This window comes from Sarcophilus harrisii, chromosome 2, assembly GCF_902635505.1.
Source record: "Sarcophilus harrisii chromosome 2, mSarHar1.11, whole genome shotgun sequence".
Classification (NCBI taxonomy): Eukaryota; Metazoa; Chordata; class Mammalia; order Dasyuromorphia; family Dasyuridae; genus Sarcophilus; species Sarcophilus harrisii.
Window position 1 is genome coordinate 495089240 of NC_045427.1, and position 24955 is coordinate 495114194.

The 24955-nt window shown below is 47.2% G+C and overlaps 2 protein-coding genes and 1 long non-coding RNA gene across 3 annotated transcripts; 2 read left to right on the forward strand and 1 right to left on the reverse strand.

The window, feature by feature from the left end:
- The first annotated feature begins 1748 nt into the window (after nucleotides 1–1748).
- Nucleotides 1749–7919, forward strand: REC8 (REC8 meiotic recombination protein). Its single transcript, XM_031955088.1, has 20 exons — nucleotides 1749–2074; nucleotides 2548–2640; nucleotides 3146–3214; nucleotides 3405–3547; nucleotides 3741–3816; nucleotides 3985–4105; nucleotides 4373–4457; nucleotides 4610–4689; nucleotides 4944–5088; nucleotides 5232–5307; nucleotides 5399–5490; nucleotides 5712–5794; nucleotides 5933–6079; nucleotides 6438–6501; nucleotides 6650–6801; nucleotides 6975–7023; nucleotides 7100–7166; nucleotides 7277–7402; nucleotides 7494–7600; nucleotides 7696–7919. The coding sequence occupies exons 2-20, from the start codon at nucleotides 2585–2587 to the stop codon at nucleotides 7785–7787; spliced, it is 1830 nt and encodes a 609-aa protein (XP_031810948.1). The 5' UTR covers nucleotides 1749–2074; nucleotides 2548–2584; the 3' UTR covers nucleotides 7788–7919.
- Nucleotides 7886–24698, reverse strand: IPO4 (importin 4). Its single transcript, XM_012545044.3, has 30 exons — nucleotides 24548–24698; nucleotides 24369–24455; nucleotides 23655–23734; nucleotides 23530–23571; nucleotides 22691–22820; nucleotides 22384–22563; nucleotides 21868–21933; nucleotides 21661–21762; nucleotides 21492–21575; nucleotides 20733–20897; nucleotides 20479–20532; nucleotides 20008–20117; nucleotides 19689–19797; nucleotides 19361–19490; nucleotides 18852–18965; nucleotides 18590–18703; nucleotides 18143–18263; nucleotides 17817–17928; nucleotides 17589–17710; nucleotides 11199–11276; nucleotides 11062–11119; nucleotides 10858–10963; nucleotides 10559–10752; nucleotides 10386–10433; nucleotides 9718–9843; nucleotides 9355–9563; nucleotides 8780–8912; nucleotides 8552–8656; nucleotides 8349–8418; nucleotides 7886–8231 (listed from the first exon to the last, which is right to left on the reverse strand). The coding sequence occupies exons 1-30, from the start codon at nucleotides 24614–24616 to the stop codon at nucleotides 8101–8103; spliced, it is 3249 nt and encodes a 1082-aa protein (XP_012400498.1). The 5' UTR covers nucleotides 24617–24698; the 3' UTR covers nucleotides 7886–8100.
- LOC116421817 lies at nucleotides 17895–19781 on the forward strand. The gene is made up of 3 exons (XR_004232354.1): nucleotides 17895–17958; nucleotides 18134–18638; nucleotides 19695–19781. It is a non-coding gene; the product is annotated as an uncharacterized LOC116421817 (long non-coding RNA).
- Nucleotides 24699–24955: the final 257 nt, after the last annotated feature.

Below are 24955 nucleotides of genomic sequence, written 5' to 3' on the forward strand. Positions count from 1 at the left end.
TGGGTACCTTCAACAGTAACGAAGTTAGGAGTTTGGAGGAAAAGATAATGAGTAATTGAGGAAGCTGAATGGAAGATGTCTCCGAACACCAAGGCAAGCTATCCGACAGGCAGTGGGAGATGCAAGACTAGGTCCCGAGGGAGCTGGGGCTGGGGGTGAAGGGTGAGGAAGGGCCGGCTGTGTGTCGGAGCTGGTTTGGTAATGCTGAATAGTTTTCTGTCTCGTTGTGTCACAGGGGACAGCATTCTGTGGAGGTGGGAGGGACGTTTGCAAATGAAAGTGAGGTAGCCATAAGGGATGGATTAAGATTTAAGAGGGGAAAAGAAAAAGGCGGAGCGTCTCGGGCAGAGAGAGAGAAAGGCACAGGTGATGCGGCAGCTCACGCGTCAGGAGAATCCGAGACCTAGTGCAGAATTATTCCCGCCCCGGCGCAGGGAGCCGTTCCGCACGCCTATTGGCCAGGCAGGACTCTTCCCAAAAGACTCTGTCTCTAGGCGTTGGGCGCGGAGGGGAAGGGCGAAAGGAGGAAGGCGGAGCAGAAGCTGATTGGTCAGCCCACATAATTCCGTCCTCTGGAGGTCCTCTCCCGGGCTACCGACCCCAGGCGACACAAATTTTGTGCAGAGATTGCAGGCGAAGATAGGCTTTCATCTGCATCACTGGGGGGAATGCCCACGAGGATGAAGTCACGGATTAAAAAACGAGAGTACAGACAGATGTTTTGTTAAAGGCGATTGGGGCTGTGATTTGCCCAGGGCCACACAGCTAGTGAGCGTTGAGTGTCTGAGGCCGAACTTGAATTCGGACCCTCCTGACTCCAGGGCCAGTACTCTATACAACTACACCACCTAGCTATCCCTCAGAGAGATGTTACATAAAGTGTCACACCTACTTTCTCACGCCAGGAATGAGTTGAGACTGTGTGGGTTTCTCTCTCTTTTCTGACCCACCCCATTGACCTGGCGATCATCCTCAGGTCAGCACCATTCTTTACTCCCTCGATTAGCATATTCATTTGGCTCCTTATTATTCCTTTGTTTTATTTCTACCTCAATCTAAGCAAGTTGCCAACCGCCGGACAGCACAAAAGCATTATTCAAAGGTCAAGATCTATTGTGACTGGGAGGAGCAGAACACCCACGGTGGCGGGTTACATTATCCTAGGTTCTACAGTCTCTGCTAGAGAAGCTTCTCAGGGCCGGATCTCTTCATTTTTAAAATCCCGAGCAGATCCCAGCGTGGTCCATTTATGTAGATGTGGTCCTGTTTGCAGTGAGTGTGCTTTTCTGCCCCCAACTAGACTGTAAGCTTCTTGAGGACAGGCCAGGGTATTGCATCCCTGGGACCTAGCACATTTAGCTCTTTATTAATAAATGCTTGCTTGATGGGTGGATTGGCGACTATTCTCAGTGCCCCACATGGGTTACTGAACACTGCGCGGGATTCTCAGTAATTATTTAAAAAAATTCTGACGCGAGGGAATGGAAGGACACAAAGGTGAGTCTCAGGGGCCCACCAACGTTGTCGTCCAATAGCCTTTCGTTTCTCTGTTGGCCGAGGTCATTGCGCACGCTTATTGGTCGGTCAGGAGTGCCCCCCCCCCCAGAGACCGGAACATCTGCACTGTCACTAGGCGATGGGAATGACGCGGGGGCGGGGCCGAGGGGAGGAGGGGGGCGAAGGAAGGGAGGATGAATGCAAAAACACAAGATGATTGGTCAGCCCACTTAATTCCGTCGTCCCGAGAAGCATCTCTGATTGGTCACCACGCTGCACCCGGGGCAGCGGACCCCGGGCAGCCGCCGCGAGGCTGAGGTTCCGATCTAGAAGCTCCAGGAGAAGCGAACGCTGCTTCTTGGCATCCGCGCCTGATTGGCCGTTCCCAGGAGGGCCATCGTCCAATCAGGAAGGGAGGAAGAAGGCGCGAGCTTGCCCCCTGCAGTCGGCATCTCTTCGGGGACCAGCAGGACGAGGGACTGTCGCTGCGAAAGGCTCCCTACGCCGTGCCCTCGCCCCCGGCCCCGGACACCCACACCCCGCAGCTGGAGGCCCGGAGAAGAGTCGGTGACTAGGGGTAGGGGATCAGCCTTCCTCCTGAGCCTGGGTAGTAACAGGTGGCACACAGGACTCCCCATTCCCCGTCCCGGGCTGAGGCAGCCCTAGTGCCCCCGCAGGATCCCCCCACGGGGCGGCGTTTCCCAGCCAAAGTCCCCTTGGGGGTCCGGGGCGACCGGCCGGAAGCTGGGCTGGGGCACTGCCGCGCCTGACTGCGTCTCCCAGGGCTCCCCGACCTCCGGAAGGCAGCTGCTTCTCAGCAAATTTACCCTCTCCCCTTCCCCCTCACCCCGTGTCCACAGACAGATTGTCCAGCTATTCGCAGGTCTGTTTCTCTGGTAATAGCCGTCTCTTGCTAAGCCTCTCTGTTCACATACCCATTAGTCTGCTTGTAAGCCCGAACCTCTGCCGAAGCGGTGGAGAGAGCCTCCTTCCCGGCTCCTTGGCAGCAAGGAGCCGGGAAACTGCCCCCTTAAGGGGTTTAGTTTGCAGGTTCAGAACGTGGGGCGCGCAAGGCCGCAGAGTGAAGATGTTCTACTACCCGAACGTGCTTCAGCGCCACACTGGCTGCTTTGCCACTATCTGGTGAGGGGGCTGTGGGGGAGGAGCCTGGGAGCAGCTGGGGGAGGGGGGTGGGGGGGGAGGCGGGAGGCACAGACAAGGGAGCAAGACCGTCGTCCCGGCTCTGCTGCAACCCGCGGTGTCACCCGGGAAGGTCACTCGTTCTTGAGACCAGTTTCTTCAGGTGTGAAAGGAGGCAGCGAGGTGGCGCGGTGCGTAGAGCCCCAGCCCCGAAGTCAGGAGGACCCGAGTTCTAATCCGCCCTCAGACACTTACTGGCTGTGGGACCCGGGGCAAGTCGCTTAACCCCAATTGCCTCAGGGGGGAAAAAAGGAGGGAGCGAGGGCCTCCCTCCCCGTCTTTCCCCATCTTTGATACTTTCTGAGCTTGGGTCGCTCCGAAGGACCCTCTCTTCTCCGACCCTCCCCCTCCCCCCAGGTTGGTTCATGTGCTTGTGCTCTTGGAGTGACGTGTTAGCAGTTAGTAAAGGTGTGACTGATCCTTCTCTTCCACTCCTGTCAACGCCTAGGCTGGCAGCAACAGGCGGCATGAGGCTAGTGAAGCGCGAGTACCTGAAGGTGGACGTGGTGGAGACATGGTAAGAGCCCCTGAAGTTTAGGGGATTGGGGGAGAGAACAGTAGATTAGATAGAAGAACTGTCATTACTCGGGGACCAAGGTGGGGGAGGAAAAATAAGGTTTCTTGTTGGGGAATTGATGGGACGCAGAACAGAGAGGTTGAGGGCTGCCGACATTTGGAGATTAACCAGGGAAGGTTTGCCCCCACAGTGAGAAGATCCTGAAGTATATTCTGGTGCAAGTGCAGTCGTCTTTGCCAGGTGTCCCCAGGCCCCGCTTCTCCCTTTACCTCTCTGCCCAGCTGCAGTTCGGTGTTATTCGCGTCTATTTCCGCCAATGCCAGTATCTTGTGGGTAAGTAAGGCGGTAACGGAGGATGGGCACTGGTAGTGGATTCAGGTCACCTCAGAGGGTTTGGGGCCGGCTGGGTGGGCTGAGAAAGCTGAGGGCAAAGGTTCCATGGGAAGAGGACGCAGGTGGCCCAGGGAAGGTGAAGTACAGCTTGTCCAATTCCTTCTCACTTTCTGTGACCCCGACAATTCCACAGAGGATATCCAGCATATCCTGGAGCGCCTACACCGAGCCCAGCAGCAGATCCGCATTGACATGGTGGATCCCGAGGTGTGAGTACCCTGACCCCCATTAGATATTATCACTCCAGGGCTGGGGATGTGGAACTCCTCCCATCTCAACTCTTAGCCCTGATTCCTTTCATCTCTCTCCCATCCTTACTTCCTCTAACCACCGTTTTGGTCTTACCCTGATCTATCCTTTCCCTCCTTATCTCACAGACCCGCTCTCCTACTACCTGACCCCCTGACCACAATGGAGACCTTGGAAGATGCCCTTGACCCCTTCTTTGGAGTGATGGCCATTGACCCTCACCTTCCTAGTCCCCTGGATATCCCCCAGGTGTGTACGAGACGCCTAGCGCCCCCCAACTAACCTCCTCAGTGTTGGTGCTATAGGATCCTACTGGTCCTCATTGGTATAGCCTCTACCCTAACGACTAGTTTTCTATGTGGAACAGATAAGAATCAGTTATTTGGTAGCACATATAGGTTTGGGATTTGGAGAAAAGGTGCGTAGATCAGGGGGCTTTAGTACTTTGTTAAGTACCATGTAAAAAACAGAGCGGGAAGCCCATGACTAAATCATATGTTTGGGCTTTGCCTAAAGGTTCGACAACTCTTGGAAGCCCCAACTCCTGAGAGGGTTTCTAAAGAGAGCCCTCCTCAGATCTACCGCCCACCCAGGAAGTCAGGTGAGCAGTTCTCTGGTTCCCATGGAGCCAGTTAGGTGGCCAGAGAATCACCTTTCTGGGAAGGGACATAAGGAAGGCACAGAGGGCTGTGAGACTGTGTTTAGAACCATGCAGTCAAGTGAAATGGTACTGACATGATCTCCTTCTCTCAGACAAATCCCCCATCACTGTCCTGCTTCCTGAAACTATCACCCTTCAGGAGGCAGAGCCAATCCATGTGCTGCACATTGAGGTGAGCAGGATTCTGGAACTGGGATTCTAGATGCCTAGAAATGGAGGGCAGGCATCTCCCTTCCCTGGACTTGAGCGGATAGGCACAGGCTCCTGAACTCCAGGCACTCTTCCTCCCCTTTCTCATTTTCCCCCACATCTTCCCACCCAGGAATGGGCCATTTGTAGTTCTAGCTTGGACCTAGTCCCTCTTGCCTACTTGGCTCTCCTTTTCCTGAAAATGAGAAAGGGGGCATTCATTCCCTATTTCCACAGGGTGAACAGGACCTACCAGAAATCTCCCATCATGACCTGGATCTGCTGATGGCTGCAGAGGACGAAGCTATTTTGTCTGAGGAAAAGGCCAAGATCTACCCTCCCCAGGAGCAGCTTGAGACCCAAATATCTTATGTCCCAGATGGTCAGCCCTCTGGCAGGGATAGGGTTGGAGCCAGACAGTCTTAATTGACTTTAGAAGGGAGGAAATAGCACTTATGAACCCTTCCTTAGCTGATGCACAGGAAATCATCCCCTCCCCTCCCCTCTACTTCTTGTCTCTCTCAGCTGGAGAGTCGGTGGAAGTTTCCCGGGTCCCCGAGAGAGAAATCACTCCTAGGGTGTCACCCCCACCTCAGGCAAGGTAAGCAGACCAGCCACTTCAGGAGCTGAGTGAAGGTGGGGATGGGTGGCAGTTCAAAGCTGCAGGATCCACTTCTTAACCTTACCTCCAGGATCCAGGAGGTGGCAGAACCCCTCTTAGAGAAGGAGCTAGTCCCTGAAGAATCTGAGTCACTGATTCCAGAAGCTGGTCCTCCGCTCTCAGGTGAGAAACCCTCCGTCTTTTCACTACCTCTTAATTCCCAAAATTTAATATTTTACTGCCTTAGCTCTTTGGGGAAGTCCACTTTTCCAGATGCTTAGAACACTTAATGGTCCCAGCTCTCTAGCCCTACTTACACGTCAGGGAATTGGGATGGGGCTTAGTGTTCTAGGGGTGGGCAAGGTTTGGGGGTAGAACCACAACTCCTTTGTTGCTCTTTGCAGAAGAGATTCCAGCTACAGAACTACTTCTGCCTGGGATGCCCAGCCCTTTGGGACCTCCAGTTCGTGTCCCCAGCAGCCCTGAAGTAAGTATTACCTATGCCCCTCTCTTTCCCCACTGGTTCAGCCTCCTGTAACTTTTCAGACTTTTGAGTCTTGAATGAATCTGGATCAGGCTAGTAGGTAAACTACAAAGTTAACAGATGCCCCGTTTTCTGAAATAGATGATTCTTCCTGATCTGTCCGCACCACCTCAGCCTCCACCCTCCCGCCGCCCGCACCGGTTGCAGCTGTATGATGAAGAGACCCAGATTAGTCGAGAGGAATTCCAAAAACAAGTTCTACAAACCCAGGCCCACACCAGAGCTTGTGTGAGTACGGGGCAAAATTACTGTTGGGCAATAAGAGAAGGCAGTCATGGGACTGCAGGGCTTTAATGTGACAAAAGAAGGGGAAAATAATTGATAACCCAAGAGAGGAAACAACACAAAGCTACTTCCAGTTCCTAGCCAAATGATACGGTGGAGCTAGCAACACGAAGACTCTCTCTGTGATAAACCTAAACACCCGAAGAGTGGAGGCAGATAAGATTTGAACCAGAGAATGGGGGTTCAGATGACATCTCTGCCACTTAACCACCAGTCTGGGCTTAAGTTTTCACTAAGGAGATTAGATCAGATGATGGTCTTTCAGCTTTAAAGCTGTGACCTTCCTTTCTCTTCAATGCAGCCAATGGTCCAGCCTTCCAGTCAGATGAAGAGTCCATCAGAGCTGCTAAGAACTCCAGTTTACCGTAAGAATGGTGGAATAGGTTTGGGGGATGCTAGAAGTAGCTAATGAATGTAGAGTTCTAACTCCACCTTACACATATGTGCAACCTAGACCTTAATCCTTTTGCTCCCAGGATGCAAATTCCTACCCAACCTCTCCTTTGTTCCCAGCTGGATGGCTACACCCAGAACTACTTAGTCTCTGGACTCGCTGTGCCCGGGTCCCCCCAAAGGAGCTCCGATATCGGCAACCCCAAGAGCCAGAGTCTGTAATTGAGCAGTTAGAGGAAAGGCGAAAGGCTGAGACTATCAGTGAAATCGAGGTGCCTGGTCAATTCCACTCAAAGAATTGATCCCTCCAAATCCTAGTTTACCTTAATTCAAATCTTTGGGGTTTGGATTATAGCAAAGGCCCAATGCACTACACCAAAGTATAGACTCCAACTTAGCAAACCTCTTGGAAATATTCATCACTGCCCCTCTCCCTCACCCTTAGATTCTTCGAGATATCCAAGAGCCCAGTGGTCCCCTACTACAGTCTTCAGGTAAATCTTGGGAGACTATGAATAGAAATTATAACATTTAGTGTTAGACCCTCTCAGACCATTTTCCCCACAACAGAACTCTCCTTGGAGACTACTGAGGAAGAGCGATCCCGTCTCAGTTTCATTCCTCCTGAAGAGAGGTGGTAAGGGACAAGGATATTAAGGGAAGAAAGCTTGGTGGGAGGGAAGAGAAATTTGTTTTTCTGTCATCACTATGACCACCACCTCACAGGTGACATTTGTGTCCTCCAAGGGGCTTAGGTGAGGTGGAAGTGGAGGTACCTGTGCTGCCTGTGGTTCCTGAACTACCAGAAGTGCCTGAACTCCCCTTGCAGCTGGCCCCAGATGAGCAACTTCTCTCCCCAGAGGCCTTGCAAAGGTATTGATGGGAATAGGGAGAAGAGAGGAGGACGATGGGGTCTAGAGGTAGCCCAAAGTACACTGAACTTGGCGTTTCTTGGCCTGGGCAGGGCTATCACAGTGGAGTTACAGGCTTCTGGACAAATAGACTTCAACAACCTCATTCCTCCCTTTGCCCCTCGTTTGGTGGCTGCTCGGGCCTTCTACTTGCTTCTTGGTAAGCTAAAGGAAGCAGGTGGGTGGGCAGAGGGAACAGAGTGCGTGGCCCAGACTTCCCTTACCACGGTCTATCCACTCTCTATCCCCTTTCAGTGCTGTCTACGCAACAGGTTGTGTATGTGGAGCAAGAGGAACCCTATGGCAGCCTCCTCATCCGGCCAGGGCCTGGGAACCGCCGCCATTAGAGACCCTTCTCTTTGAATGTGGCAGAAGACAAAACATATTTACTTGCTGTATGATAAACCCTATGTTTCCCTGTTACCCACCCACAAGCAACAGTTCATCCAAAATAAATGGATTTTATTCAAATCAGAAGTCAAACCCTTGTCCGTAAAGTCCAATACAGTAACAGAACCAGCCCCAGGGATGGCTCCCACAAGGCCACTGTCCTGGGGATGGGGATCTTTGGCAGGCACCCAGATGGAGCCAAGGCAGTAAACAGTTCCCCCTGGGAAGGGCAGCTTTCCCTTTCTGATCCAGGAGGTCACTTTCCAGGCCCTAGGTAGGGCTGAGCGCAGCCTGAAGTTCTTGGGCTTTGTCAGGGGACAGGGAGCACATTGCTTCCTGGAATTTGTCTCTGTGCTGCTGGGCCAAATGAGTCAGGAGCAGCAGCAAGGCAGCCTTGGTTTCTGGGAGTGGACAAAGGAGAGTGCAGGTCACTAAGAAGGACAACAGGCATGATTCCATAATCATTTTCCCACCTAACCAACCCACAGTCTCCCCTCCTCCAAGTTAACTCTACTCACCCTGTGGGACTTTGCTGGCACTTAGAGTAATACTGCATAGTTTAAGGATCTCAGGAGCCACTTCAACTACCTGAAAGGAAGTTGGGGAAGGAATTAAGCTACAGTAACTCCTACAATTCCTGCCTCCCTGCCCCTCCCCACAGTATACAAAGAGACCAAGGATGGGGTGAGAGAACCAGGACTAAGGTTCCAAGGCCGGGTACCTGCTCAGGGAAGCTCTGATAAAGGAAATTGAAAAATTTCCCCATAGTAATCCATTCTTCCAAGTCCTCCTTCAGTGGTAATGCATGGAACAGTGTGGTCAGCACCTAAACATAAGAGTCAGCTGAGTGGAGAACCCTTCTCTGCTTGAAGTCCCCCTTGCATTCTCTTCTCCTGGATCCCTTTCTTTCTACTTTGTATACTTAGCATTCCCTCCTTTCTCCTCTTACCTGTTTCTGGGGCTTTCCTGTGGGGTTAGCCATCATTAAGCGTGCAAAGGCCCCACAAATATTGTCACGAACACGGTTCTGGCATTCCCGGGTAATGAGTGATGACAGAAACTCCAGAATCTTATGGCATTGCCTAGGCTGTAGTCAAGGAACAGGGCCTACAGGCAGGCCTCTCTCCACAGATCCCGGCCCAATAACCCCAAACCCCCACCCACAATGGTGGGATGTAGCACAAAGAGCACCGGACTAGGAATCAGAAGGTTTGAGCTATAGTCCAGCTCTGCCACTAGATCATGAGCAAATGACTTCACTTTTCTGAGTTTCGGTTTCCTCATCTGTAAAATGAGGGGGTTGAGCATTGGTTCCAGAGGAGTGATGATAAAACAGACCTCCTCCCTCAGGAGAGAGGTGGGGGCTATGGCCATGGAATGATGGCCACCCTCTCTGGTTTTGCTTTATGTGTAGAGGGAGGTATATTAGAACAAATACATCAGCAAATGTCAAGGGAATGGACAAGACACTATTCTCTTAGGCCCCTCCCATCGCCCCACCAGTTGCCCCAGCAATGAGGATACTCGAGGGCAGGGCGGCCCCCATGCTCCATCAGCACGCCCAGCCCAAAGACTGCATTGCTTCGAACCTCAGCATCTGAATCTCGGCCAGCTCCCAGCAATACCGGTAGCAGCCGTGACACAAACTGGGCTGAAGAGGGCCCCAGGCCTTGCATGGCCTCTGCCAGGGTTCCCACTGCAAATGACTTCTCAGCCACGGAGCAGCTTGGCTTCTGTCGAGGGCAGAAGGGAACAGTCAGGCCAGGGGAAGCATGGGGGTGCACAAGAGGGGTCAGAGCTGGGAAATGGAACTCGGACATGGGGAGAGGGAAAACAGAAGGAAACCAGGTTGCAGGGGTCAAGAGTTAAAGGAGGGGAATCACTCACTGCCTTCCGGAGCAGCAGAGGTAAGAAACCAGCAAAGAAGGGGGCGAAGGTCTCTCCTCCCGAGGCACTTGCCAAAGTTGGAATGATTTCTCCTGCATGCTCCAGCAGCATGGCGTCGTACTCTGCCTGTGGGGCCGATCTAGTCAGGGCAGCACCTGGAACACCAGGATCCCATCCATCCCAGACAACCCTCCCAACTCCTGAGAGGAATCAAGGTACAGGGATCTCATGAGGGATCTCCCCACTTCTGAAACCCTCCTCTCAACCATTTTACTCATCAGTCCTTTTTGCCCCCATTCTTTCAAACACGCCCACTCCAATAGAACCACACTTTGAATAACAACCTCCTCCTAATCTCCCTTCAACCTGTGAATCTTTCTCCAAGCATCCAAGCCCTCAATGATCTGCTTTCTCTCCTATCACTCTCCATCACCATTACACAATTTTACATTTTATTTTCTCATATATTTTGGTTTGCTCTATAATTAGTTGTTAAAACTATAACTATGCAATCCATATAAATCACGTCTTTTTAACCTCTCTTTTAAGGCTTAGCTTAGTGCTGGACAAATAACAGTCACTCGGTAATACTGATTAACCAACAATGGCTTCCAGACTGTCCCCACTTCCATATACATACATGGTTTTCTTAGCCCCTGTCTCTTTACCTGTTCTATCTCATCTTCTTCTTCCTCTTCCGGGTCCTGACAGGCTATCTGGAAAATCAGGTAAATTGGTCAGTAAGGTCAGAAGTGGACGTTAGGGGAAGTACAGCAGGACCAGGCTCAGGACCTCCAGTCTGGGGCATTCCAGCCCCACTGCCTGACGGGAGCCTTCTCACCTTCTTCTGTAGCACAGCTTTGATAACAGTGCAGATCTCTGACAATCGGCTGGGAGGCTGGAGCACAGACGATCCACAGTTCCGGAGAACGTTGTTCAGAGCCTCCAGCACAGCCATGACCACCAGTCGCTCACGTTCCATGTTCACCGCTTGCAGATAGGCCGGGATCATCCGGCCCAGGGCTGTCTGTAATACTAGAAAAGCAAAGTTTCCCTGATATACCTGGTCCCACTCAGGACCCTGCTGCTGGCTCTGCCCTTGATATCAGACCCCTTGTGGAGCTGGGCCTGCCTCCTTACCAAAGGTGTTCTGCTCTGAGGGGATAAGCTGGGAAACCTTGTACAGAGAATGGCAAAACCGGCCCAAGTTTTCATAAGCTGACTTCCGGACATTTATGTGGGGACACTGGTAAGGAAGAAAAGAGAGAGACCAAGCACTGCTTAAAACCTGCCTGCTGTATGGCAAAGCTGGCTGTCTTCCCAGATCCCCCGGCCAAGACTCACCTCCAATAGTTTGAACACTTCCTCAAAGGCAGTTTCCATGTATGGAAGGAAGGCTATGCTAAGAACAAAAATACCAGGGTCAGGGAAGGGCTTCATCAGAGAAGGAGGTGAGATCAGAAGGACAATGCAGGGATTACCTGGCATTTACAGAAATCTCTCCCAGGGCAGTGCAGGTGTCTTCCTTCTCATCGAAGAAAGCATTCTCTACATTATACCTTGAAAAGTAAAGAGAAATTCAAGAATTGAATAAACATATAGTAAGTGGAACAACAGAAAGCATGGAGTAGAGAAGAGAAGAGGATCGGGCACATGATTGCCCATACCTGGTCCTGATCAGGATATGGGGAGGGAAGTCTCTCTCTTCAACAGGAACCTCTCAACCCCATCTACATGTCACCTCAGGGCTAACTGTTACTTTACCCTGGCTCCCTACAGGAAGGCATTGCTTGGAGGCAGCGGAGGGCTCCCTCAATGAATCCCAACACTTACTTTCTACTCTGGAGGTTCAAAATGGACCCCGGAACATTTCTGTTTGAAGACAGTACTTACAAGCTATACTGACTGTCTAGTTGCCATAAAGCTACAGCCCTTCATTTATCTCTAAAGCCCAGGTTCCTGACTTCTTGTTTATCAATGGTTCTAGGACATTGAAGCTAGAATCCATTATTATGGGGGTTAGGGAGTTTGAAGGACTCCTTGATCCACTACTGGATGGAAACGACCATCTATTATGTCCAGTATAACCACCAAAACATTAAAAAGTCCTTCCTAAGACTGAGAAACTAAGTAGACTGCCTAGTTCCCTCGTATTTATTCTAGTAAAAAACAACAACCAAAACAACCTTGATATTCACAAGAGGGTGAATAAAGATAAAAAAAAATTCAATGAGAAACCACAGTAAATGACTTCTGTTCTACAACTGCACAAAACATCAGCCAGAAGCCCATAAGCAATAGGAATTGGGGCTACTTGTGATCCTAGTGTCAACACAGGCAAACATTTTAGTCAAATGTTTCCTAGCTGGACCACTGATAGGCCAGAGAAATATGGAGCCTGCAATGATCTGTGTCTGGAGGCAAATGAATAGAAAAGAAAGCCAGGAGAAAAACAGACCCTAGCAACTTCAGAGTAACAGTCTTGGTACAAAGGCCAAATACAGGAATTACAAAGTTGGAGAGGTGAATAAACCAAAGTTGTAATGTCCTTTGGTTTAGTTTTCTTGGGATCTCTGGGAGCAGCCTTCTTTTCAGTTCAGTAATCACTACAAGAGTAGCCAGGTGTTAAAAGTCCAAATCCTTTATTATCGTCTTCCTAGGGCTGGGCAGTTTTCTAGAGAGTCAGAGTCTTGGTTTCAGTGAAGAAAATGCAGGAGACCCTGCCACCAGGAAGCTGACCAAAGATCAAATGACTCTTTCTCCTCGGTTCTAAGAGCTTGAGCTCCGCCCCCAGTCCTTTGTCTTCTCTGTCTCTCTATGAATGAATCTAGCTGAGACTCCTAGTTTATATGCTCTACACTGAGTATAAACCAATCATTATATCACTAGGAAACCATTATTTGCTATAAGATTAAATCAATCATACTGAACTTGGAGAACTATTAAGTACCATGCTAAATTAGATAACCATTGTCTCATCAATTCCACTTAGTACCTTGTAAGAATCTTTTGTTTCAAGTTCAGCGTTCTGGCCTATAACACAAAGTCACTAACCAGTACAAAAAAATTACTTAGAGATATGACCCCAAATCCAGGAAATACTAACTATAACAGAAGAGATTCAAAGGGAAAAATGGACTATATAAATGCCTAGAAGAAATGATGCAAGATAAAATCTTTCTAAAGGAAACATATATAAGGAAAATATAGTTTAGAAAAGAGAGTGATAAACTTTACCCTTATTGAAAACGAGACCAAACATATATCAGTGACCTTGAGACAAGAAATAGCACAAAATCAAGAATGGGGGGGAAAAACAATAGAACATTAAGACATCAAATAGCAATTCACCTGGAAAATAGGTCAGGGACAGTCCCTGAAAACTGTGATTTTTAAAAGTCTTGTGTACTTTATTATTTATTTCAAGAAATTATGAACAAAAACTGCCTAGATGTATTAGATCCAAAGGATAATGTGAAGAGAAGACAAATCCTCTGATTTATTTCCTGAAAGGAATCCAAAAAGGAAAAATCCCAGGAAGGTCAGGGCCAAAATCCAGAGCTTCCACATTGAAGGACTTAAGAATTTCAAGAAACCAGAATTAGGATCACATAATATCTGGCAGCTCATGTTATAGCTTGGAAGACAAGATTTCAAAAGGCAAGATTTACAATTGAGAATAATGAACCCTGCAAAACTGAATATTATTCCACAGCAAGGAGATGGGGAGGAGGAATGGACCTTTAAAAGAACAAGAGAACTTTCAAGCATTTCCAATGAAATTATTAGAGATGAACAGGAACTTCAAAATACAAATACAAGAATCAAGAAACTTATAAAGGTAAATTTATATGAGCAACTGAAAGGTGTAGCATGATGACACAGTGCTAATGATAAACAGTGTCTTCAAATCTTCAAAGACTAATGAGAGAATTAAATGGAAAAAAGAGGAATTGTGGTAGAGAGGGTTAAATTGATTTTGTTTTGATGGGACTTCTAATTGCAGAGAAAAAAGAAGGTAAAAGGAATATAACATACTAATGTAGAAAGGAGGGAAATGGGGATAGAATTGGGGTTCCTAAGATTATAAAAACATGAAGACGGAGAATACTAGCACCAGATGAACATTACTCAACAAAAAGTTGAACCTATACATAGTTTGACATAGAAATATAGCAAATTCAACAGAAAAACAACAGGAGATAAGAAGAGGAAGTTTAAAAAGGAGAGGATAGTCATGAGCAAAACAAACTTTCTGATCCTAATGGGGAGATAAAAAGGAAGGAAAGAGATTTAGAATCTAAGAGTATAGTCTTAATTTACCTCTTAAGTTTTAGCTAGGAACAGATGTCTATGAATGTAATAGAATATTACTGCAAGATAAAGTAAGTACAACCGAGAATGATTTACAGAAAGGCAACAACAATGTAAAGAAAAATAAGTGAAAGATACAAGAACTCTCAATCAATGTAGAATGATTTGATTTGATTGATTGAATCAATGGATTGAATCAATTAACAATCCTATTTTCAAAGGACCTATTATAAAGTATGATACTTACCTCCTGACAGTAGTTATGGACTTACGGGTCATAAAGAAGCCCATGTTTACAGACTTGGCCACTACAATCATTTTGTTTGGCTATACTTATTTGTTACAATGTGCTGGGTTTTTTCTTGTCTTTAATGGGAAAGGGGAAGAGTTGGGAAGGAATTAGTGATAATGATGGCAAAAAAAGGGACCATTAAAATATTTTTTGAAAAAGGTAGATGACAATGCAAGAAACTTCAGAGGGAAGCAGAGAAAAATAGGACAACTTTAAAAGTAACATGTGGAATGCAAGAAACTTCAGAGGGAAGCAGAGAAAAATAGGACAACTTTAAAAGTAACATGTGGAATTTATAATTATATATATATATATATATATATACATATAAATCAAGTGGTATTAAATGGACACTCAGTTTCATGTGGAAAAATTAATTTTCTGGTGTTCAAAAACATTTAGTTAAAAAAAAAAAAAAAAGGCAGCTTATTAATTTAGATAAAAAAACCAAACACTTGTTTTAAAACAGGGAGACAAGCACAATATTAGACTAAAACAGCACATACATTGTTAGACAAAGTTTCTGTATTTGCTGTTTTTGCTTATTGTTTTTGTCACAGGAAAGGGTTTGATCTGGGGCGGAAAATTGTTAGAATCCTCTACAAACTGTTAAGTCATTAGAGTTGATAGAGACAATAATTATCTAATTTAGCATGGTTCAGTATGATTGATCTGATCCTACGAGAACTTGAAACAAGGTACTAAGTGGAATTGAGGAGACAATGTTTAAATCTAGTTTAGAATGATTTAATCTTACAACAAATAATGGTTTCCCATAATGATTGGTGTGTACTCAATGTACAGAATATAAGCAAGAAACTCTCAGGGCCAAAGAGCACTCTGGGAGATACAGAAGCCTACTCTCGGAGGTGGAGACAGATTCATTCACTTCATCTCACACTACTGTGGGCTGGCCCTCACTGAGACCAAGGCTGGTCTGAAAGGCTCTCCAGGAAGCTGCCCAATCCCAGGCAAGGAGACAAGACTCGGAAGGAGAAAATAAACGTTTGGATTTTATCAGCTGGCTGTATTTGAGGTGATTATTACTCTGAACTGAAACTAAGGCTGCCTCCAGAAACCTGCTCTCAGAAAGAACCATCATATATTATAAAAAAGAAGAGAACACCACAGGGAAGGAGGTGGTCACACCCTGGTTCTTATTACAGCTGTGATATAAAACCAAGACATCAATAATATGTATCTAAAATACTACTACTACCACCACCACCACTCAACAACAAAAGAACAGTTATGAACTGGATTTGAAAGTCTTAATGTCATCATATATAGGTAGTAATCTACTTTATCCTGTTTCACTGAAATCATATGAGAAAAGCAACAATGCTTCAGTTTTCCATGATCACCGAGTATTTAATACCAAAACTTAGGCTTTAGAAAACCATGTCCAACTAGGAGCCAAAGCCATGATACAAATGCAGCGTATTACTTAACTATGCACCATCCCCCTCTACTTTGAGATCAGGCAAAGAAATCAGTATTGTATATGACTTCAGTGAAATCCCTGTGAATACAAATCATCCAGCTAACTCACCTAATCACCTGTCTTCCCACTGCCCTCCATCATCATAGGATTTTGGGGAGTGTAAACTCTAGTCATAGGACTCTCCCCCAACCCCAACAATTCCCACTCTTGTAACAAGTAAGCAGTCTTTGTAACAAGGGATGGCTTGCTGAGTAGGAATATATTCAGAAATAAAGGAGGTGTAAAAACAAAACATCATTCTATTTACCATGTCTGAAATAAGTACTCGATCTCAGGATCATGAGACCTTTCCATCTGATTTACAGCTGAAATTTCACAGATGTATTCTTCTCTCTACCATTAAAATGTGAACAAGACTAACAGCACTGTCTCTGTCTCTATTCTTCTATTTAAATCCCTACCACTTACCACAGGACTTTGCATGTAACGAACATGACAAATATCTATCCATTCATTCATCTTGGACCTACAATCCCATCCATGAAAATGACTCCCCAGTTTACTTCTCTAGTCCCCAATTCCTCTTCTGAGCTTCGGTCCCATGTCACTAGCCACCTGTGATTATCCGCACTTGAAGGTTTCACTGACAATTCAAACTCAACACATGCTAAAAAGAACTAGCTTTCCCTAAATCTTTTCTTCCTACTGAGATCACCAATATCCTAGTCTATGCAGGTTCACAACTTTGAAGTCATTCTTGACTCTTTCCTCTCCTTCCCATAGCCAGACAAGATAATTAAGTGTCTATTCCACTTCTAGTTCTTATCTCCTCTTTTTCTCCATTCCATTCATGCCACCATCCTGGTCCCTGGGACAACATCAGCACCTTTGTAGTTGCTTTCCCTATTTCCAAGCTTACCCTCTAACCCATCCTCCTACACAGCTAATAAAATAATCCTCCTACAGCAGAAATCTGACCATGTCACCTCCTCAGTTCAGAAATTCAGTGGGTCCTTATCATCTTCAGGGTAAAAATGCAAACTCCTCAGTTAAGTACTTTTAGCCCTTCATAATCCAGTTCCAACACCAGCATTCTTTTTCTAGGCTCAGGTCAAATCTCCCCTTCAAGAATTCCAAGATCACATCAAATTTATGTACCTGCTATTCCTCATAGTTAACATTCCCTCTCCCCCAAATCAATACCTTGGTGTAGATTATCCTTCATGCCTAGAAAGCAGACACCTTTAAGTATCCTAAGCTTTCTTCTTGACTCAGATTAAGGACTCAGTTCTATAGAAGACTTTTTTGATTCTAATACAAGTTAAAGCTTCCAACTTCCTTATTTCTTCATATTTCTTCATCTATTTCTCTCAATAGAATATAAGCTCCTTGAGGGCAAGGACAATTCTCTCCCCCCCCACCCCCCCCTTTAATCTCTAGTGCTTAACATAGTATCTGACCTGTGGTAAATGAATAAGCAATAAATGCTGATTGAATTGTTAAACTGAGATGGCTAAATATGTTCCAAGTACTGGTGCTACAGAAACACAAATAGGCTCTGTTTCCAACTTAATTTCAATCAAAGATAATACAGTATGTACAGAAGTAAATATAACACAAGGCAAATTTAGGAGACAAAGAACATTAGCAACTGGATAAAATCAACACCAGCTTCAGAGAGGAAAGAGGTGGCAGCTGTGGAGGCCAGCCACAGCTTCCGATTAATGAGGCATCTCTATGACTTTCTCTTCAATCCCAGAACATGGCTGGCCCTTCCTGCTCCACCAGCCATCTTTGCTTCCCCCACACTTGGTTTCATACCCTGAAATATCAGAGTCCTCCTCCTCTTCCTCAGTATCTTCATCCATCAGCTCTTCCTCATCTTCCTCTTCTTCCTCAGACTCATCAAAAAGCAGGAAGGGAGTGCTTGTGTCATAGAGAGGCTGCAAAAGGAGTTGTCAGGGTTAACAGGATCTTGTTCCAGCTTCCTACCTGTGAGCTTACTGGCCAGCTCATTTTCTTCTCCATTGTCCCCAGTCCCATCCTTACCACAATGCCCTCAGTTGAGCGCAGTGATGACATCATAAGTGTGGTGATTTTTGGTAAGTGGGGAGCCAGTCCCTCACCAATCAGTCCTGACAATGCTGCAAACAGACTATACCTTTTAAGGGAAGCAGACCAAGAGAAAGAGGTAAAGTACAGCCCTACCAGAAAAGGAACGAGCAGAACAGGAAATCAGACCAAAGGGGAGATAACAAGGAACAGTAACAAATTAAGGATACGGACAAGAGATCCTGAATTAGTCAGATATGAGAATTTGGGCGAGTGAGATAGTTGGTTTCCCTAATCCCCGTTCCTTATTTCAGATTGCTCACGTGCATCGACGCATGTCAGGATCATCCACTTGGTCACAGAGGCGCAGTCCCAGGTTGAAACACTCCTCAGCCAATGGCTTCATGGGTTCTCCCACTGCTCGAGCCAGAGTTCCAAGAGTTTCTAAGAAAAGTCAAGAAGAATAGGGAGAAAGTACAGCATTCAAAGCTGGATAGGCTAACATAGTTCTGAGTAAGATGGGCTAAATGAGGGGAGGCATATGAGATCAGTCAGGAATCAAGATGCCAAAAATGAGGTGAATAAACTCATCAGAATTTAAGACCTACAAGAACCTGAGGGGGCCAAAACAAAGCTTCCAATATAGTCTACAAGCATTTCTTGTCTAATCAGCAGAAATCCGTTAGGTGAAATAGGGAATAGTAAAGTGGAGAGACATGTGGAAAGGGTATTCCGAAGAACCTGAGAGGGTGAAAGGAAGAAGTGCTCACCAAGACTCTGGATTTGCACAGATCGAAGGTCCTCACGCCCAGTCAACAGGTATTCCCGGAGGTGTTCCATGATAGTGGGGAAGTAAGGTATCAGGGAGCTTTGGGCCGCACTGGCTGTAGGAATGGTGAAGTTAGCAGTACTAGAAGATGGGAAAGACTCTCACAAATATATTCTTTGGGGAAGCCTGCATAATACATTTTCCAGGCAGTCAAAATATAGCCCTTTCACCCCAACCTGGGCAGCCCTATCACCCCACCTCACCGATGGCCCCTATCGCGCTCACAGCCAACTCCTTGGCTCGGGGGCTGGCAGGTTCTCTAAGGGGCTGTAACATCCGCTCCATTAGCTCTTGGAGGTATGGTTCCACATCTTGTCCTATGGATAACAGAATTACAGAGCTAGAAGGGAAATCACGTAGTTCAAACCTCATTTTGTAGGTGAGGAAACCAAGGCCTAAGTCACATAGTTATTAAGCATCAAAGGCAAGATAAAAAAATCTAGTCTTATGATTACATCAAATGGCTGTACCATGCTGAATGATCAGTCCAAAGTGCCTTGATTCATCAGCCAGCTCTAGACCCAGCCTTAAATTCACTTTCTATCAAGTGAAGAATAACCAAATGAACCTGCCCCAGGATGAGGCACTATCTAAGAGAACAATGCAAATGCAGCTGCAAACATATTTCCATGCCATCCACCTTAAAATAATGGCTACACAACTCTATAGTCACTGCCAAGTACCCCACTCCACCACCCTCTCTCCCTCATACCCAAGTTCTCCACAAAATTCTCGAGGGCATAACAGGCCTTGGCAAGATGTCGAGTATTTCCAGGTGGCACAGACTGGAGGTATGACAGAAGCAGGGGCATCACATCACAAGAGTAGCTGCTGATATTAGGCTAGAAAGAGGGACAAGAAGAGATCAGTCCAGGTGATGAAGTTTGAATGAAGAGGTAGATGCAGTGTTGGCCAGGAAAATAGAGGCCTGTTGTAGGAGTGAGGACCCAAGGTCCCCAAGAAAAAAAAGAAAGGAAACAGCAGAGTGAGAGCTGAATAGCTCTTATGTGGGAAGAACTGTCAGTTTTTACATTACCAACCTGTAGGTTTTCTGAGAATTGGCCCATTGCAAATAGAGCAGCACTGCGCACCACCTGGGAAGGATCAGCCAAACCCTTGCACACAATCTGCAGCAGTGGGGTCAGCAATCTGGAAAGATGGCAGCAGATACAAGAAGAGAGGGTTTATGATAAAAGGTACCTAGCAATGGGCCCTAAAATAAAGGAAGCAGTCGCTAGGGAAATCCTCTCTCTTTCCTCCTATTGTCTTTTTCTTTGTTCAAATATCTTTAGATGCTCCTGCCCCATGACCTCACCTACTTTAGACCCAAATCCTATCCTTCCTCCTTCCAAAGCATACCTCTGTCTGATATAATCACAAGCACCATCAGACAACACAGCCAACACCAAAAGTCCTGCTTTTCGTTGATATGGGTTTTCTCCATGAAGGCTTTCATCCAGCAATGGCATCTATTAAAGGAGACAGATTCAGGCCTAAATCTCTTACCATTCTTTCACTCTGCTCTCCACCTTTCCAAGCCAGTCAGGATCATCAGATCCTCCCTCTAAAAAGGGTAGAGTCATAGGGTTTGAATCTCCCCAGCCCAGCTCTGCAGCTGATTTATTCTGTGATTATGAGCAAGGCACTTGACCTTTGCAGGCCCCAGTTTCCTCATCTGTAAAGTGAGGACGAACTAGATGGTCTCTAATGTTTCAAATATGCATGCCCAGTGCTGCCACAGAAATATCAGTGTCCAATTCATTACTACCAAAAAATAGATTAAGTCAGGATGAAGAAAGAACAGAGGTAAAGCATCTCAATAACACTCACCAACTGTGAAAACAGTTTCTCTGGAGCCAGATGGAGAGCTAGTATGTCTATCACCTGAAAAAGAGAAGCTTTCAATTTCAATTCTGTTCTACTATCCTCCCACTCCCACTCCCAATTTTCTACTTCTCTAGAACTAAACTGAGGCTTTCTTCCTTTACATAAACCCTGTCTGTGACCATCTTTCCTCTCACTTACACTACACCTTCTATGTAATTTCCTTTGGCCCACTAAGACCTTCCTATTGTTCTTCCCACCTGCACAGCAAACTGCTTGGGTGTTTCCACCTCCAGCCCTCCTTCCAGCTCTTCCTCGTCAATATCTTGGTCTTCAGGATCCAGCTGCCCTGGATGGGGCTCAGCAGTCATGATGGGGAAGAGAGTGTGCAATATTGTGCTCAAGAGTCGGTGCTTCAGCACAGCCTATGAGCATTTGAGATAAGGTGACAGATATTAGCAGGGGTCCTCAAACTTTTTAAATAGGAGGCTAGTTCACTGTCCCTCAGACTGTTGGAGGGTCGGGCTATAGTAAAAACAAAAACTTTGTTTTGTGGGACTTTAAATAAAGAAACTTCATAGCCCTGGGAGAGGGGGATAATTGTCCTCAGTTGCCACATCTGGCCCGTGGGCCGTAGTTTGAGGACCCCTGTATTAGAGGCTTCTATTACATAGCTGTCTTTTCATTCCTATTGTTTCTTCCTTTCAGTCCTATAATCCCAAATTGACAAGTTTAGAAGAAAACTAGGGAACTTCATGATCTGGGGAAAACAACCCTGACTTGTGGGAGTAAGAACACTTAAGCAGCTTGGCAATTGGGACTGACCTCTCCACTAGGCTACTTACTACATACATAATCCTTCCATTTAAGACCCTAAAAATAGGCAAGAAAGCCCAATAGAAAGGAATGCCCAATAGAAAGATAGGGATGGAAAAAAAAAAAAAAAAAAAGAAAGATAAGGATAGCCCAGAAAGTGTATGGGGCAATGTAGATTAACAGGTGGAGTAGCAGTTACCCACCCTGCTCTTAAGTTTGACCAGGAAAGAGACACAGCAGAGAACCCGCACTCGAACTGCATCCCCAAGTGTGACAGTTTTAGCCACCTATGTAGAAAACAAATGTGATTCAGAGATGGAGAAATGTCTTGCCAGGAGACCAAACGTGGAGGCTTTACAAATTTTTCCTTACCTCCAGACAGAAAGTGAGAACTTCTGAGAGGTAAGGGGTGATGATTGGTAACTCGGATTCTAGCAATTCATCAAGAGCTTCCAGTGCCTCACAGGCCTTTGTCTACCATAAAAGGACAAACAGATAAGCCGTTGTGTAGAGAGTTAAGGGGTCTGAACTATATGTTCCTCTTCCTTCCTTAGCAGAGCTACTAGCCTTCATTCTTACCTCATCTACTTGGATTAATGTTTGAAGAGCCAGAATGACCTTGGGCACCAGAGTCCTGGCATGAGGCTACAAGAGGAGAGAAAAGAGAATAAGTAGAAACAAAGTCTTATAGTATAGAAACATGGTAGCTAATATGTTTGAGCTCCACAGACACAGAGCATACCCTTGGATGTGCCTACACTCTCTCCCATTGAGCTCCCTGAGGACAAGAATTGTTTTTCCCCCCTTTTGGTATCCCCAGTGCTTAGCACAGTGGCTCAGCAGAAGGTTTGATAAATGTTTATTGACTAACGTGTCTAAGGATGGAGAAACAAGGCTTAGAGACAGAATGAAAAGAAAATGGAATTTGGAAAGTTTCTTAGTCTCTCTTTTTAAATATTCAAAGTCCTGCAAGAATAAAGATGAAAGAAGATGATCTCACTTCCTTAATTTCACCAAAAGAAAGTAGATTCTAGAAAACTTAATGTGTAAGATGTATTTACATCTTTACACATGAAGGGCAAAGAGGTTTCTCACCAAAGCACTGGGGCCCAGGTAGGGTGCTAAGGTGGTCAGAGTACGCAGGGAGTAATAGAGCAGTCCAGGTGAGGCCGATTCCCCCAGAGTCTCATTCAGAAGACTAAGGAGCTCTCGATGGTGTGGTCGGAATGCTTCAGGCCGTGAGGTTACCACTACACTCAGGAGAAGTAGTCCCATCTGCCCAGAAGGAAGAAAGGTAGAAGAAAAATTACTTTATACACTTAGCCCTTTCCCAAATTTCCCAAATCTTGGCTGGCCCCAATCCTCCGACACCTTCAGCCCTCCCTGGCTCTACAAACCATACCTCCCTTTCAGGGATGTGGGAGCTTCGAGTGCTTTGCTGGAGCAGCTGCATTAACTGAGGCCAGGCATCCAGGCCTTCGTTCCTCAGAATGGTTGCTGACAACTGCGCTAGGCTGAGGCTCACGCTGTGTCTATGGGTTAAAGAGAAGCCATGTGTATCACTCTCATCCCCCCCCCCCCAAAAAAAAAGCTCATTAGAATGGAAGAAAATAAATATTTAAAAGGCCATTGGTACAGATGCATTATAGGAGATGTTTAGCATTTTCTAACACTGTCTCATTCTCTTTTTCTAAGCAAACCTCATGACCAAGCTTTCTTTTTTTCTATTAAATATAACATTTACTTGAATGCAAACCACTACATAGCATTTCCTATCCCTGTTTTTGTCCACTTGTATTTTTGATTTCCCTCACATGTTAATTGTACATTATTTCAAAGTTCAATTCTTCTTGCTCAGTAAAATAACTGTATGGACATGTATACATATATTTTATTTAACATATACTTTATCATATTTAACACGTATTGGTCAACCTGCCATCTGGGGGAGGGGGTGGGGAGGAGGGGAAAAATTGGAACAAAAGGTTTGGCAAATGTCAATGTTGTAAAATTACCCATGCATAAATCTCATAAATAAAAAGCTATCATTAAAAAAAATATATACACACACACATATAAACATTAACTATCCTTCCTTTTAGGGGATTTGGCGTGTCTCCGGCCCCAAGGAATCAAGAACCTGAGCCGGGATTAGAAGCATAAGATCCGGGAAATAAGAAACTCCGCAGTTATCAGACAAGGGATGCTCAGGCAGGTTCTGAGAAGCAGACCCATACTCACTCAGTCTCATTCTGCAGCGCGCTCAGCACCAGGGACTTCAGACTAAAACACAAGAGGCGAGACGCGTTCAGGAGGCCCCAGGCAGGCTGCCCTCCCCACCGCTCCCCGGTCCCCAGAGTCCTCACCTTTCCCGATGCGTGGCCACCAGCCGCCGCCACCGCGTGTTGAGACGCCTCCGGATCAGCAGCGCAGAGAACTGCCTGATCTGGGGCGTCAGAGGAGGGGGCAAGGGTGAGAGCGGGGAAGGACGGGCGGCCCCGGAGCCCGGGGGGGTGAGCCCCCAGGTGCCATGCGGGAGGGGCAGGGCCAGAAGGCTGTGACTGCTTGTAGGGGAACCCTCTGGGACAAACAGGAGGAGACCCAAGAGCGGGGATCTGGACAGGCGGGCGCCTTAATTAGTGGAGCTAAGCAGCCGGCAGCATCACCCACTACGGCCTCCGTGGGGGGCGGGGGAGAAGCCGGTGTCTTCCCGGTAAGAGACCAAGCACCTCGGGGGTCGGTAAGCGGCAGAAGGAATGAACATTTCCGGGAGCTCTCAGGAGTTGTGGGGGGAAAATCACTGAGTGAAAGGGAGCGTGGGATATCGAAGTGAGGAGTGAAGGGAAAGCTAAGGAATGAGGCGTGAAGAGAATCTAAAAGACCAAAGAAAACAAGGTACGGGATCAAGAAATCCCCGGCCTGAAGGTGTGACAGGGAGGAGCCAGCGAGCCTCGAAGGTCAGAGGTCAAAGGGGACTCGGAGGGCGGTCTGGATGAGAGACCGGGAGCCAAGGGGGAAGGGGGCGCTTTTAACAAATTCAGGGAGTTTCGGCACCGATCGGGGAGGGGGGGGGCTCTCACCTGCGGATCGGGAGCGTGGGCCATCAGCTCGCACAAGGCGGGCACCGCGCTGGGGTTTTGGAGGGCGGCCCGGAGCTGTTCCGTGGCCTGGGGAGAAGCGGGATGACACGGCGGGTCTCAGGCCCCGGGAGTCCCTCTTCCCTCGGGCCCCGCCCTGCCCCGGGGGCCCCATCCCGTACCCGGCGGATTCGCTCCGTGTCCGGCAGAAGCAATTCCCGCAGGATCCGATCCAGCTCCCCGGGATCCATGGCAGCAGAGGTAGCGGCTGCTGGCGGGGACCAGAGGAAGGGGGAGGGGCTGCACGTGGAGACACTGACACCCGCTTCCAGCGGAAGCGGCGCACGCACTCCCCGCCCCGGCTTGTCAGAGATTACCCACCCTACTTCCGGCAAGAGGATCGAGCTGTTCGCCCCCCAGCGTGCGGCGGGAGCACTGCACTGCTTTGGAAAACAGCGAGCCAGGGCGGCTGAGGGAGGACGACGGTGGTGGAAGACGAGACCAATTTAAGGGCACGGATCCCTCCACAGCGCCCCCATTGGCTCAGAGGCTGCAGCCACTTCCTTGGTCTCCTCCCCCCTCCGTCCTGC

Excerpts from the sequence above, each read along its gene's own strand:
- REC8 (XM_031955088.1), top strand. The coding sequence starts at position 2,585 with ATGTTCTACTACCCGAACGTGCTTCAGCGCCACACTGGCTGCTTTGCC. Across the intron at positions 5,795-5,932 it reads GTGTCCCCAGCAGCCCTGAA|ATGATTCTTCCTGATCTGTC; the intron begins GTAAGTATTACC and ends TTTCTGAAATAG. Across the intron at positions 7,167-7,276 it reads ATTCCTCCTGAAGAGAGGTG|GGGCTTAGGTGAGGTGGAAG; the intron begins GTAAGGGACAAG and ends GTGTCCTCCAAG.
- IPO4 (XM_012545044.3), bottom strand. The coding sequence starts at position 24,616 with ATGGATCCCGGGGAGCTGGATCGGATCCTGCGGGAATTGCTTCTGCCG. Across the intron at positions 20,118-20,478 it reads AGAAACTGTTTTCACAGTTG|ATGCCATTGCTGGATGAAAG; the intron begins GTGAGTGTTATT and ends CTCCTTTAATAG. Across the intron at positions 10,434-10,558 it reads AAGCTGTGCTACAGAAGAAG|ATAGCCTGTCAGGACCCGGA; the intron begins GTGAGAAGGCTC and ends CTGATTTTCCAG.